General features: G+C 38.3%; 1 protein-coding gene across 3 annotated transcripts in view; it reads left to right on the top strand.

Moving 5' to 3' along the window:
• Positions 1–10,905, top strand: part of LOC119744332 (CTD small phosphatase-like protein 2) — a 50,321-nt gene extending 39,416 nt beyond the window's left edge. For all 3 annotated transcript variants that reach the window (XM_038220204.1, XM_038220202.1, XM_038220203.1), the window contains 3 exons: positions 584–710; positions 3,284–3,379; positions 5,535–10,905. In XM_038220204.1, the coding sequence (XP_038076132.1) occupies positions 584–710; positions 3,284–3,379; positions 5,535–5,600 (289 nt within the window). In that variant the 3' untranslated portion in view covers positions 5,601–10,905. The remainder of the gene's footprint in view (positions 1–583; positions 711–3,283; positions 3,380–5,534) is intronic.
• The last annotated feature ends 3,175 nt before the right edge of the window (positions 10,906–14,080 follow it).

Genomic DNA, 14,080 nt, shown 5'->3' with positions numbered 1-14,080 from the left:
CAATCATTTACAGTTTTGCAGAGGGTTGGATGATGGCACACGGTTGTTTGCTAGCAATTTTTTTATACTCAAACTACTAATTTTCAAAGTTCCCTGACTCTAATATTTGAGGCACTCTCACCTGAAAGTAAAACAAGTTCGGGAAAGAATGTTGCATCCTGACGCCACTTCAGCTGTTGTGTACAAAGTCTATGGAGAGTCAAGACAATTTTCTAAGCATTTCCTAACAAAATTGGAAATGTTTCTCAGTCCCAGATTCATGTCTTTTCAACATTTTTGCAATGACTGACCTTAAATGAGATGACATATGCAGAAACAAGTGGCGTCAGGATGCAACATTCTTTCCCAAGTTTGAGTACCGATACGATATGCGATAGTTATACGATAGCAGTGACTTGCTCTCTTCACCAGCCAACAAGACAGTCACTCAGTGAGATAAGTACAAAGAAGACACTGCAGGTTGGCCACCTGGGACCAGCAAACACTGGCATTATGAACGATGTGGCTAGGCCTTTCTGCCGTGGCTGTGTGAAGTACGTGTCTCACCACTAAGTTTTGGCGTCTTGTCTGTTTTCTTCTGTAGGCATCGGTTGTTTAGGGAGCACTGCATCTGTGTGCAAGGCAACTACATCAAGGATCTGACCATCCTGGGAAGGGACCTGACTAAGACAGTCATCATTGACAACTCGCCTCAGGCATTCGGATATCAGGTACTTGACTCTTTGGGGTCTTTAAACAGCTAATGGAGCTGTTGCCCTTTGGTCCAATGATGCTTGTGTTCTTGGGCAAGACACTTTACTACAATTGCCTCTTTCCACCCAGGAGTATAAATGGGTACCTGTGAAGGTAGAGACCAGATTGCGCTGATCTTGAGCTGCTGCTAAAACTGGTCTCATGACTTGATGAACAGGGGTAATAATTGTGAGGCGCTTTGAGACCTTTGGTATAAAGCGCTATATAAGCACCACATTATAAATATTATTATAATGAGTCTGCAGGAACTGTCGATGGTATCGTGTAGCGTATTCAGGACATGTAGGACAGGCATCATGACTCACATCACCTGCAGTCCGCCCCACCTCACCTTAAACCCCCGCCTTAACCGCACCCCAACTTAAACCCCACCCAAACCTCGTCCAACCACCACTAGGCTTATGCAACACCACAATATAATGAAATAAAATAATTTTGTTCCATAGTCTTCAACACAATATCATTTGTGAAATTATCACTCTTTAAAGAAAAGTGGCTCCTTGCATTAGTGATTAATTATGTGGTTCATTATGTTTCTCAAGTGTGTTTTTTTTTTAAGGGGGGGGTATTAATTAAGTCAATTCCAAACAGATTTATGTAAAACTGAATGGTACCTAAACGGAATCATAATGGATTCCAAAATGTTGTGGTCATCCAGTCCTAATCTCATACACATTCCCCACCCCATCTCCACCCTGTACCCACCCTCCCTTTCAAACATCAGGGTTCACTTCTTGCTTAACTGCTTGCAACTTATCTTTCCAAAGGGAAAAAAAGAGGTTGACATAGTAAGCTCTTGGCTTCCCTTTCAATGATTCCCAGCTTGAAGTGCATCCGGTCACCTCTTGCTGTAGTTTACCCCGCAAAATCGCTGTGGTTGTCCAAGGAAAGCTTCCCTCGATGGAGTGCACAGATTGCTGAGCCTGTGCTGCTCACGGTTTCCTGTTTTAATAGGTTAAGCCATTTAGGATTCAGTCTTCCCAAGTACGTACTGTAGAATCTTTGTGATCACTTGAATCTCTTGAATTGTGCTCACAGGCCAAGTTCTTGTTGACATAAATGATTTGTATATGCGTTATGTGAAAGGTGACCAACATGTAAGCTCCATTGTGCATACACGTATGCATAAGTTGGCCCTTTAATGTGGAGACAGTACCCTTTGTTTCTGTTTTTCTTGTTGATGATGTTTTGTGATATCTACTTGTACATCAAAACTTCCGATGAAATGAAAATATGTAAAAATTAAAGGGAAAATACAACAGTTGCAAACATCAAAAAATAAAACTACCAAATCATTTTGAAATACCTTGCTGGACTGTTAGTGAATGACAGTGTGAAGCATCCTGTAAATTCATGGCACCTGGTTTACTGTCATTTTCAAGAAAAGTGGTATTTTTGTATCAATTTCCAACGCTGATCGGCCGATCAGCGTTGGAAAAAAACTGGCTTTTTTTCAAATACTGGCCCCAGTTGACCATCGCACTTGTTTGCAATCGATTACACACCTATGAACGGGTACAAGCCAGCTAGACTGGTTCCCTGACCTTATAATTCCCCAATAAATGTAAACTGCTCTGTTTTTTCTTAAATGGAGTCAGGGAACCAGACTACAGGAAAATGATTGTTTTTCTTGGTTTTTATAGCATTTTCGAACCCAAAACCTCAAAAAAATCAGTGTAACTATATTTGCTATATATTTCCAACCCCCCAATTCCATCCATTTCTGAAAATTACAGCAAAAGCAAATGATGTATATTCCCTTTAAGTTCCGAGAAAATTGGCTTACCCCCTAACCTAAGTCCCCCAAACTCCATCAAAATTCATCCCCCCATTTTGGTAGATTTTGGGGTACTTGGTCCAGCAGGCCTGGTTTGACTAATTATTGATGGAGTATGATGGACTTGGGCCTGGAGGCCTAAAGCAAAGCATGCATTGGAAGCAGTGTGATTGATGGATTTTGGCGGACTTGGTCCAGTACTTAGTAAAAGACAGTAAAGAGTTAGGGTCAATGAAATGGATATATATATTCATAAACTCGTGTTCAGCAACATCTATTGCAACATTGTCGGTAAAAGTTTGGGACTCACAAATGTTTCAATTCTTTTCATCAAAATCTTCAACCATATGAAGGCTGCACTTGCAAGGAATAAGAAAATGAACGTGTGACCTGCGTGCGTGGCATAGCCCTCCAATACTGCAACATCATTGTCCTATTTCTCCTGGCTGTGACCTTAATTTTTCTTATACGCCCGCTTCCTTCCCGAGTTCCTGAGGCTAAATAATTTAGGCCGAGGATTTCCTCCTCATTTTGCTATTTTTCTCTTTTAAAAGAACTCTGCCCCTATATTTGCAGTTCTCTTAGCCTGCCCTTCCCCCCTCCCCTCCCCCCCTCCCCTCCCCCCTCCCCTCCCCCAGAGTGAAGGAACAGTCGTGGGTTCAAGCCCTGCTCCAATTTCTTTCTTTTTTTCAACCATAACATTAAAAATGAAAGACTACTGTACAGTTTTATCTTTTTGAACTACCACCACAGCTGGAGAACGGTATCCCCATCGAGAGCTGGTTTGCAGACGACAACGATGTGGAGCTGCTCAAGCTGGTCCCATTCCTGGAGAGTCTGGTGTCCATGGTAGGTCCCTTGTAAACATGTGTCCTCAGCGACAAGGTTCCTGACAACTCGGAGTGGAATGACATTTGATTGGTCTGGACCACTAATCTCCATAAATTGACTTGATAGCTTAAATGCCCATCATGTTGTACATTAACTATTATCGATTTTTGACCAGTTCGCCCCATCTTCAAAAAATTTCCGCCGATATACGAATGTTCTTGGCGTACATACAGCACGTGCTGTATTAAGATTTGACACGCATTTTGTTCATGTATACGTATTATGATGTTCTTCAAAAGACAAAATTTTTGAGCCACGACGTTTGAAAAATTGTGAACCGTGGTGGACAAAAGGTGAACCAGGTGAACCACGATGTGACAAAAGTGAATCAAACGTTTGAGAAAAGATCTAAGCCGGCAAGTTGTCCTTTATAAAACACCGACCGGCCTCCCCAGTATGGCTTCAAATGACTTCTTTCTGCAGCTCTCTGCACGGTATTCAGTCAAAATATAGAGATCAGTGGTTCAGACAATGCTTCAATCTCCCAAATGTAGAGTCAGAGAATGACCTGCACGTATTGTCCGTATGACTTTTGAGGCAGGGGTCAACTTAACCTCAGTGCACAGGTTACATAGTTTCCTAAGGCACACATTTGTCATCTGGAAAACATCTGGAAAGAGCAATCGTAATGACACATACATATATAAGGCCAAAAAAAAAAATATTCGGTCTCTGGTCAGACCAAAGTTCCGGAATTGACGCGGCGACGCGGCTTTTTTTTTTTTTTTTTGCTTTTGTTTTTTCTTCAAGCTTGGATTGTACAGACAAGGTGGGGTACTATTTTGCTTTTTTGGTGTCCTCATGTACATTGGTGTCCTCCATAATTTGCCTTGGTGCTTTCGATCATTTGCCTTGGTGCAATTTCCCATTCCTTGGTGCTCTTTCTTAAAAAAAAATTGAGGAGGTGTGGAAATAGAGGGCGCTGTTGGAGCTACCGTGGAACATTTTGGAGAAAAAAAAAGATCGACGCGCATGATTAAAATTGACTCGCGCGCTGACAAGAGACCGACTTATTATTTTTTGGGGCCTAACAGGTGACCGGCAATAAGGACAATAAGTAATTAGGTCAGGCAACCCCAACAGCCACTTTCACACATGATTTGACAGGAAAATTAGCTGAAATTTCTTCTTTAAAATTGGTGAAATTTTTGCCATTCTGCTACCTTTTTGTGTCGCCTCAGCAAAGTTTTGGAGGATACTTACCAGTCCTAAATTCTGTATCCCCATGTGACCGCATGATCGTACCCCGCATGTATATTAAAGTTCAGGTTAAGTTTTTGAAAACTTTGTATAACTTCTACATGCTTTCATGGATTTTGATGAAACTGGGGGAAGACACAATTCTTCATCAGATTGCTGAGGTCAAAGGTCATGTAGGGGTCATTAGAGGTCATTGTTCAAATATGCTTCAAATGTTTCTTTGTCTACAGATTTTGATGGATTTTGATGTAATTTGGATGGATCCTTGGGTGGGGGTATCACAACTCTTCCGAAATTGGAGCTCAAAGGTCATCATAATGCACAAAATTTGACTGTTTTTTTTAGAACACAATACATATAGGCAGTGTTGTAGTTGAATCACCAACGTCGAGTCCAAGTCTGAGTCTTGAGTCACAAGCCTCGAGTCCAAGTCCGAGTCCCGAGTCACAAGCTTAGAGTTGGAGTCTGAGTCTTGAGTCGCAAACCTCAAGTCTGAGTCCTAGTCACGAGTCACTTGCCCGGCCCCTGGATGCGATTTTCTGCGGCGCTTTGTTTTGTAAAAAGAAGTAAAAAGAATGCTATGTCCGTCGCACAAATACGTAACGGTATGTTTTTTTCTTTTGATGAAAATACGTGACTCGAGTCACGAGTCACCAAGCTCGAGTCCGAGTCATCATGGTCGAGTCCGAGTCATTTTTCAATGTGACTCAAGTCGAGTACGAGTCACGAAAAATGTGACTCGAGTCCGACTCAAGTCTGAGGCCTAGACTCGAGTCCTACAACACTGCATATAGGGATCGACAGCAAAAAAAGGCGACACGTGCGGATCACGTCTGAATTTAAATTGACATGTTTGTGTGGTAGAAAAAAGTACTGTTGTTTTCTAATTTATTTGTTTTTTTCTCCTTCCCAGAAGGAGGATGTACGACCACATGTCCGAGACAAGTTCCGACTGCACGAGTTACTACCGCCAGACTGATAGACCATGGCACCACATCAGGCCCCATCTTGTACAGAAAATAAGTGTTCTAGAAACGAAATTTTAATGTTTAAACAAAGACAATGGCAGAGTTCATTAGTGACGAGAATTTTTACTTTTTTAATCGAGAAACCAGAGAGTAGAACTAATTAAGTGTTGTAAAGATTTCAGATAAAAAAAAAAGAAAATTCAGATACAGTGTTATTCTTGTACGGAACGGCCCATTTAGGGTCCATTTTATGCGAGTTCTTAAAAAATACCACATTTCGTATAGATTTTAGGAGATTTATTAACTGCTTTTTAACACTGTGTAAAGCTTGTGTTCTTGTAAATATTGACTCGGAATTCTTATTGCCACATTGCTGTCATTTGAAAAACTAATAATGTTTTTTTTTAAGAAAAATTACCTAAGGCAGTGCCAACAACAAAACATGACTTCAATTACTGCGAGATTGGACGCTTGAAATACAAACTCGGGTTTTTTTGGGGGGGGGGGGGGGAAGAGCTCAAGGAACCATTGCTAAACTCACAGCTGGCTACATGTAGCTTGATATCGAGTGCTTTAACTGAACTAACTGAAATTTTTTGGGGGAGTGAAGTTCACCATCAGTTGAAAATTTGAATCGTATTCGCAATTTTGGCAAGATTTAGGCGGTCCTTGAGTTAAGTTTGAAATGTCGAGCATCTGTTGTGGAAATAGGTTTTCAAATGAAATGAATTTGTCTTTGTAGAATTGTTCACGTTTATTTAGATAAAAAGTTTGTGGATGATGAATTTTTAGTTGGTGTGAACATTCCTCCTTACATCAGATTTTTTTTTTAAATGACATATTAGTCAATGCCAATTTCTTCTTATTTTTTTTTAAAGAGGGCTTTTAAACATTGCAGGTCTTAAATATTAAAAACAAAAAAAAATTATATGCAGCTGTTGTTGAACGTTAATGGATGAGAAAGCAATAATGTGTTGGAAATATTGAAGATTTGAAGCATGTTCGAAAAAGTTTGTTTGTATGCATGGAAATTGGGAGTTTTTCTTGGAAAAATGTATTTCTGGCATAATAAAAAAAAGAGAAAGAATTTGGGATTCAAATAAAAAAGATTTGTGGTGTTCAGTTTCCCCTTTAGAATCACAACAAACCTTTGTGGAATAATTAGGTTTTCTTCCTTCATTTGTTTTTCCGTCAAGATACGCCTCCTTTTTTTGTAGAACAGGAACAATAGTTGGTAGGTAACAGAAAATTGTGATATATGAAAATAATGACCATTTCAATTGTTTTGGTGTCTGAGTTATTAATGTGCGTATTCAGCTCGAAAAAGAGTGTGTTCTATTTTTGGTCCAAAGTTACCCGGAAAAAGTCGTTTTAAAAATAACATGTCTCGTTTTTTTCTGTTCATTTGAACACCGAAATTCTGTGAACTTAAAATTATGCATACAAATTCTATGTAATTTTAATCAGTGTGTCATAAAATACAAATTAAGAAATGTCAGATTGTTTTTTTTTAAATTCTGGTTTGATCTGAAACCGACGATTTCTAGCTGATGTAAGGGTTAGTCTAAAAAGCCAAATTCGTTTTTATCATCTTTCTTTGGGGTTGCTTGGACCAAAGACGGAACACATGTCTTCGTGGTTCGGATGGTATCTGTAACAGAATCAACACGTACGGGTTATAGTCGTTGAAAACATCTTGTACATGGTTGTAAATTAAAAACAAAAAATACAAATTCGCCCCTCGTGTAAATAAAGTCCATTAGATGAGATTTAGCACCGGTAGAGGGAGAACAAAAGGGACAAAATAACAAAGGCGATTGTATTTTTGCAGTTATATTATATTCCTGTGTAAGATTTCTAATTAAAGATGTGTAAATAACAATGTTTAGACTTGTACAGGCTGCCAAAACCAGCTCCCGATGAACGGTTTTAAAACACAAAAAAAGGATTATTCTCTCTAACATAAATAACACCAGAAAACACAACGAGGCATTTCAAATTATTTGGTTTGTTTACAAGCTCTTTGCAATTTCAAATTCGTTGAGGGGATTTTGACGTTTTGTGGAGAATTAAGTTTTAAAAAACAAAAACAGGTTTTTATATTGTACAGATGCCACAATTCTTTTGGCCGTTTTTCCCCCAGAGTTTTGGTGGTTCCCCTGAAAGGTTTTTGGAATTTGGAAATGGTAAGGCATGGTTTTAGCAGGTTGTATCAAGGCTTGCTGTAGATGTGTTGCTTGTTGCTATTTCGCTAGTGTTGTGTTTTCAGCAAATACAATCAAAAGAAGCAAAGAACGGTTTTGTTTTTTCGGTTTGGTTGAATGAATACAGAATTAGAACTTGTGCAAATATGTCAATGTGCTTTTTATAAGAATAGTTGAAAATCAGTGCCATCTACGAGTTCAATCATTTGAACACCAACTTGTATTTATTGCTTACTATGGTCTCATATATGTTGTTGGGTTGAAAAGTATTTGCAGTTGGGGCCCGTCTTATTTCATATCTGGGACGAGTTTGGACAAGTTGCGGACATTTGTATCGGGTATAAGTCGCAGGATTCTGAACAACTTCCCCGCAATCTTCCCGCAATGAAGTTATCGGCATTGGTGCGTCAAGCAATTGCTAATGAAAATTTCCCCAAAACATGTCCGGGACAAATTCAGAGCTTCTGTCGAACAAAGTGAACGATTCTACCGCAACTTGTCCAGAACTCAACCCAGATATGAATTAAGATGGGGCCCTTACAAAGAATTTTTGTCCTAGCTACTTGTTGGCTTCAGGAAGTTCCGTTAGATTGGTTGATGTGTTTTTCGTTTTTTAGAGATCTCACTGAAAATGCATATGGTCGATGCTGTAAATATAAATTGTGGAATTTTGAAAATGCATGCATGTTTATTCATTTTTATGATGACCTATGATCAAAATGATGTAAAGATATGTAATTTTTAACTGACTTGAGAAAACAATCATTTGATGCTGTAATGTCCAATGCACTTTTGCTTTTGTGTCGGGTTAACCCATTGGATGCATAGTTGTACAGTGAATAACTCTGACCAATCAAATATGTTGATAGTGATGTCTGATTTGTCCAATGGCAGATGTTGTTTTAACTTGCCTTCGTAAAAAACAAAAAAACAAAAAACAAAATTGCAATTGCTTTTTTCCCCCCTTTCTGCACAAGTGTGTGAGAAATTAAAAGTGAGAAAAAACTAGGAATTTGTTAAGGCTAAAAAGTTCCGAAGGATCCTTTTCGCACAACAGAAAATTTGAATTTAAATTTTTTTTTTTTTTTTAACATGGCCTTACAACTCCACAGCAGCTTTTTGCCAATAAGCGTTTATTTTAAAACGGGATGAAGCGACCGTGACATGTATTTCCAGCTAATTTGATGGAGAATAAGATGTGCATAATTATTGCGTTGATAGATGTACACGCACTGAAATCCTTTTAAAAAAAAAAGACAATTATTATAAGCCCCCCAAATAGGACGTATTGCTGTTAATTATTTTGTTCATTTTCAAGCACACAACCTGCGCACCAAAATGTTTTAAACAGCATTGTACAAAACTGAACATTGAGAAACTAAATAAATTTAAAAAGGTGTTGCCCACGGCCTATTTTTATGGAGACATCGGAAATGGATATTTGATTCTTAGGCACTGGGGAATATCATGCTCAGGTTATAATTAATAACTTTTAATTTTTTGATCAATTCTGTAAGGAGTTAATAATTTCTGTGAAAGGGGGTGCTTTTTTTTGTTTCTTGCAGATTTGCACATAAATGCCAAGAGTTAACACAAAAATATTAAAATTCTCCCCTCTAAGTTTCAGATGGAGATTTTATTTCTCTCCTTTTAGAATGCTTTTTAACCAGTGTGGCACTTTTTAATTCGGTTCTTCTTTTTAAGTGATGGTACCCTTAGACTGTATTTTAATTACCTGGAGAAAAAAAAAATTGTAATTACAAACTGAAGTGTTTATAATAGTCTGTACCACTCTTTGTGTTGTAATAAGATTCTCACCTTGTACAAAAAAAAAAATACATTTGTAAAAACAACTAAATACAATGGGTGTCATACATATGAAAACTGTATAGATTGTTGTGTACGTTTGTTGTCAACTTAACTTGGATTGAAGTAGGAAGCATCCTTGCAGCTGAAGCTAGTGATCTGAATTTTTTGCGTAAAAGTTATCATTGATATGCTAATTTCAGTTCAGACGTGTCCATGCTTTATAAGAAGGTTTTTTTTTGGAAGTCATTACAGCTTGATATTTTGTCTTCAGTTAAGACATTGGTCCTGGCATGGCTTAAAAAACGAGATTTTCATGAGTCTTGGGCCGGGTGAGATTCCTTGAACCAGCCCGAGTCTGGTTCCTCGAACCAGCCTCATGGTATTGAATTGGCTGATGTACTCTCAATTTGAGTAACCAGCCTGCCCGGCTAGTGATGTGTATATTTCCCTTCATGCATGCGATGGCAGAAAATTTGCAAAATTGACACATACAAATGTACATGCATCCAGGTTAATAAAGTCGAATCATTGCATGTACAGCTTTTTGCAGAGTTTAGAATCTTTTGGTGGGCCCTTACAGAGGGTAGTTTTTGGTACTAAAACTCGGTGATAATTATAATGAAAGAACAAAATGCCCATCTTGGTGAAACAAAGACGTGCCTCAGATTTGGCATCATATGTTAATGGGTCTGTTAAGTTGGTTTGCTGGGTTATTTCAGCATGCTACCTGATCAGTGAAGCTAGTTTGTATCCACAGTCTTCTACATCTGTTAGCTTGGCGAAAAACAACATTTTGTGAGCTTGGGAAACTGGTAACTTTATTAAAATGGCTTGTGATGTATATTGGCTCTGATAGGTTCCCAGGTAATGCTCATGGTTTACAATGAATACATTTTTTTTAATCTGCTCTGATGTAGCTCTTGATATTTTATGTCTGGGAAAGAATGTAGTATCCTGACGCCACTTCAGCGGTTGTGTACAAAGAGTGGATAGTCAAGAATTTCTTAACAAAATTGGAAATGCTTCGCAGTCCCAGATTCATGTCTTTTCAACTTTTTTGCAATGACCGACCAATACTGAGATGATATATGAAGAAAAAGTGGCGTCAGGTTGCAACATTCTTTCCTATGTCTGTGTGGAAGTTATCCACACAGTGGTAACAAACGCATAACAGGAGAAGTCTGCACGTGATGTGCAATACCAAGTTAAGTTGACAGCGAAAGGTATACCAGTATTTTGGAGATGGATTTACAGTATTTTTGCGTAAAAGTAGAAAATAAAAAGAAGTTATATTCAGGGAAAATGTGTTTCATTGTGCATGGTTTTGGTTTGTGTTGTGTATTTTTACTATAAAAATGAAATGTTTCAAATTAAACTCTTCAACATTGTCATGTCTCAAAATAATACTTTGATAATAATATAATAAGAAGAATTAATCCCTTGTATCAATGTTGAGTCAAGAGTTTTGACAATCGAAAGAAAAATATATTTTTTTACAACAATTAGCACTCGTACTACAGTTGACCAATGAAAAGGGCTAAGAAATTTCACAATGTTTTGGCTTTCATATTTTAATAGAGCAACGTCAATAAAATATATCTTGTTGACCACTTTTTAAAATTCAAACAAGGCTAGACAAGGCAGTTTATTGATAAAATAAAATTCAACAATTTCAACCAGTATGAAAAATAAAAAGGTGCACATCTACATAAACACAAAACAACCACCATATTACGTGGTTTTGAAGGCACCAGTACACTATTTGAACTCCATTTTTGCACACAAATAAAAATGTAGAGACAAATGCATTCCCTGAGAATTGCCTGAAAAAAAAAAGGCCGGAAACATTTCCATACCTGGACATCACTTGACACCCTGTGCACAAACCCTATGAGACTGTTCTGAAAAATTCTAAACGTTTTCTCAGTAAATGCTTCAATATTTTCCCTGCTAAATTTGACTTTTTAGGATGTGTTATCGCTTTCTGCTGGCTGATAGGTCATCGCAGGGAAAAATGAGTGATGTCCATTTTTAGAATTCCCAAAAGGCCAGTTTGACACCTAATTAAACCTACATGTATGATGTTAATTTATACTCCAACATGTTACATGTATATAGTGACCTATATTAGTCACTGTACCGCCCCAAACCGCCTGGCTTATTACTGTGCCCAAAACCACCCCAGACTTCGTGGTTTGATGGATTCATCAGATAATAATACAATGTATTAGAGTTGTTATAATGGGTTAATTTATACAATTACCCCTTAAAAAATGTCCTTCAGTAAAAAAAAAAATTGGAAACAGTACACACGTACAAATACTAGCACGTTTGTTTATGGTGCAAATCAAGGATTTTCTTTTGTTCCTCTTCCCTTTTCCATTGTTTGTACTTTTTAACATCAGCTCTCATTGGTTTTGTACACGTTTTCTAATTGAGGTCGTCCTCGATTTGGTTCCTGTCCTCGATTCATTGATGTTGCACGTGTGTGTCCTCGATTTACACCATAAACAAACGCACCCACACATAGAACAGTTACCTCTAACACAGTTTCAGGTTGCATTGTTTTGTGTGCAAAATATACCATATTAGTATACAAATATTGAATGCTTCGAGTGGTGTAGTAAAACTAGCCTCCCGAGGTGATCCATGGACCATTCTATTTTCCCGAGGTGAAGCCGAGGGAAAATAGAATGGTCCATGGATCACCGAGGGAGGCTAATTTTACTTCACCACGAGATAAAGCATTCAATATTTGTTTTATAACACTTCTCCCACAGATTCTGCTTGATTTTAGTATTTTACATTATTTAAATCTGAACACAGTTGAAATAAACTTCAATTTCAATACAAAATTGGTGGAAAATGTATTTCTCTCTTAAAAACTAACCATTCACGAAATGTTTGAACCCAAGTCTGCAGCGCACTCTCTTTGGAATAATACGCGCTACGCACAACGCGCAATGCGCACACCAGCATGCATTTGCACACAAATACCGCGCCGTGGAAATAGTACTTTGGTTGCTAATGGTATAGTACTTTGGTTGCTATGCGCATAGTACTTTTGGCCGTGCACAGAAAGATAGCAAAATTAGAAAGTAACATGTGACTCGCTCTCGGCCAATCAAGACACAGAATCTGTGGGTGAGGTGTTATAAAACAAAATATACAAAAGGAATTATACAAGGCTTACATCAGTGGAAAAAATATAATATGTTTGCATTTTAAATACAGGTAACCTTACATGTAGTTGGTTCCATGCTACACTGGAGTACCAATGACATTGAAGCTAATCACAAAATATATTTGCCTCGACCAATGTGTTGTATGGTAAACTACCAGCAAAATATATCATAATCATAATAACTTGGGCAAATGTCAGTCAGCTGCTTTGTAGCCAAAATTTAGCACCAAATGACAGCTAATCACAAAATAAATTTGCCTCGACCAATGTGTTGTATGGTAAACTACCAGCAAAATATATCAGAATCATAATGACCTGGGCAAATGTCAGTCGGCTGCTTTGTAGCCACCATTTAGCAATCATTTTCCAAAGCAGGGAATTTTAAAGGCAAGTTTTATGAGCAAATTATCCACGTATTTTATGAGGTTCTCTTCAAATTAGAAGACGCCTGTGAATTTTTTTTGATGATTTCAACCATTATGTCATGAAAACAGCCAACATAATTTTTTAAGATAAAATGGTTTCTTTTGCTCCGAGCTTCGTTTCCCAATACAAAGCCAGACATGTAAGAAAACATAGAATCATGATGCATCTTAAATTTCGCATCCAACAAGCTGTTAGAGTGATCCCTTAACCAAGAACACAAAGTAAAGAAAAACATCAGTGTCGTTAAATTTATAAATACTGGAATGCATACAAGTAGTACAATGAAAACCTATTACACCCTCAAATTTTTTTTGAATGGCCAGGTATATTTGGTTCAAGCAGTATTAATGTTTGTGCACTGCACTTTTATTTTGGTACCCCCCCCCCCCCCAGCAGGTGTCCGTGCCCCACTGGGTGCCCCTTGCCCCCCCCCCCCCCCCAAAAAAACCCCACACCACACACACAAAAACATGCTATATCATGTACACACACTCTTAGATGTTCTTTTCACCCCTCGCATAAATGAAACATCAGACTGTTCATCAGGGCCAGATCGCGAGCATTAAGCTTGTTTGAATCTAGCCCGTCATTCGCTGGTGCTTTCATGTCATGTGACAGGCGGTGGTAGACAAAAGAGAGTGTTTGACACAACCAATGGCTACTGGAATGAAATGTAAAGCACTTGCGAGTGTGTTCTGAATAAAAAGTTGAGGGGGTACTAATTGTGCACATGCAGAGTCGAATAGTAGAACGCCATGGTCCAGTGGTGACGGTGTTTGACTTATGTACGAAGGTGCGTGGGTTCGAACCCGGCCAGGAACGTGGTGTTTGTGCCCTTGGGCAAGACACTTAACTACAATTGCCTCTC

The sequence above is a fragment of the Patiria miniata genome, unplaced genomic scaffold, assembly GCF_015706575.1.
Source record: "Patiria miniata isolate m_02_andy unplaced genomic scaffold, ASM1570657v1 HiC_scaffold_7, whole genome shotgun sequence".
NCBI classification, from domain to species: Eukaryota; Metazoa; Echinodermata; class Asteroidea; order Valvatida; family Asterinidae; genus Patiria; species Patiria miniata.
This window is presented reverse-complemented; position numbering and strand designations above follow the sequence as displayed.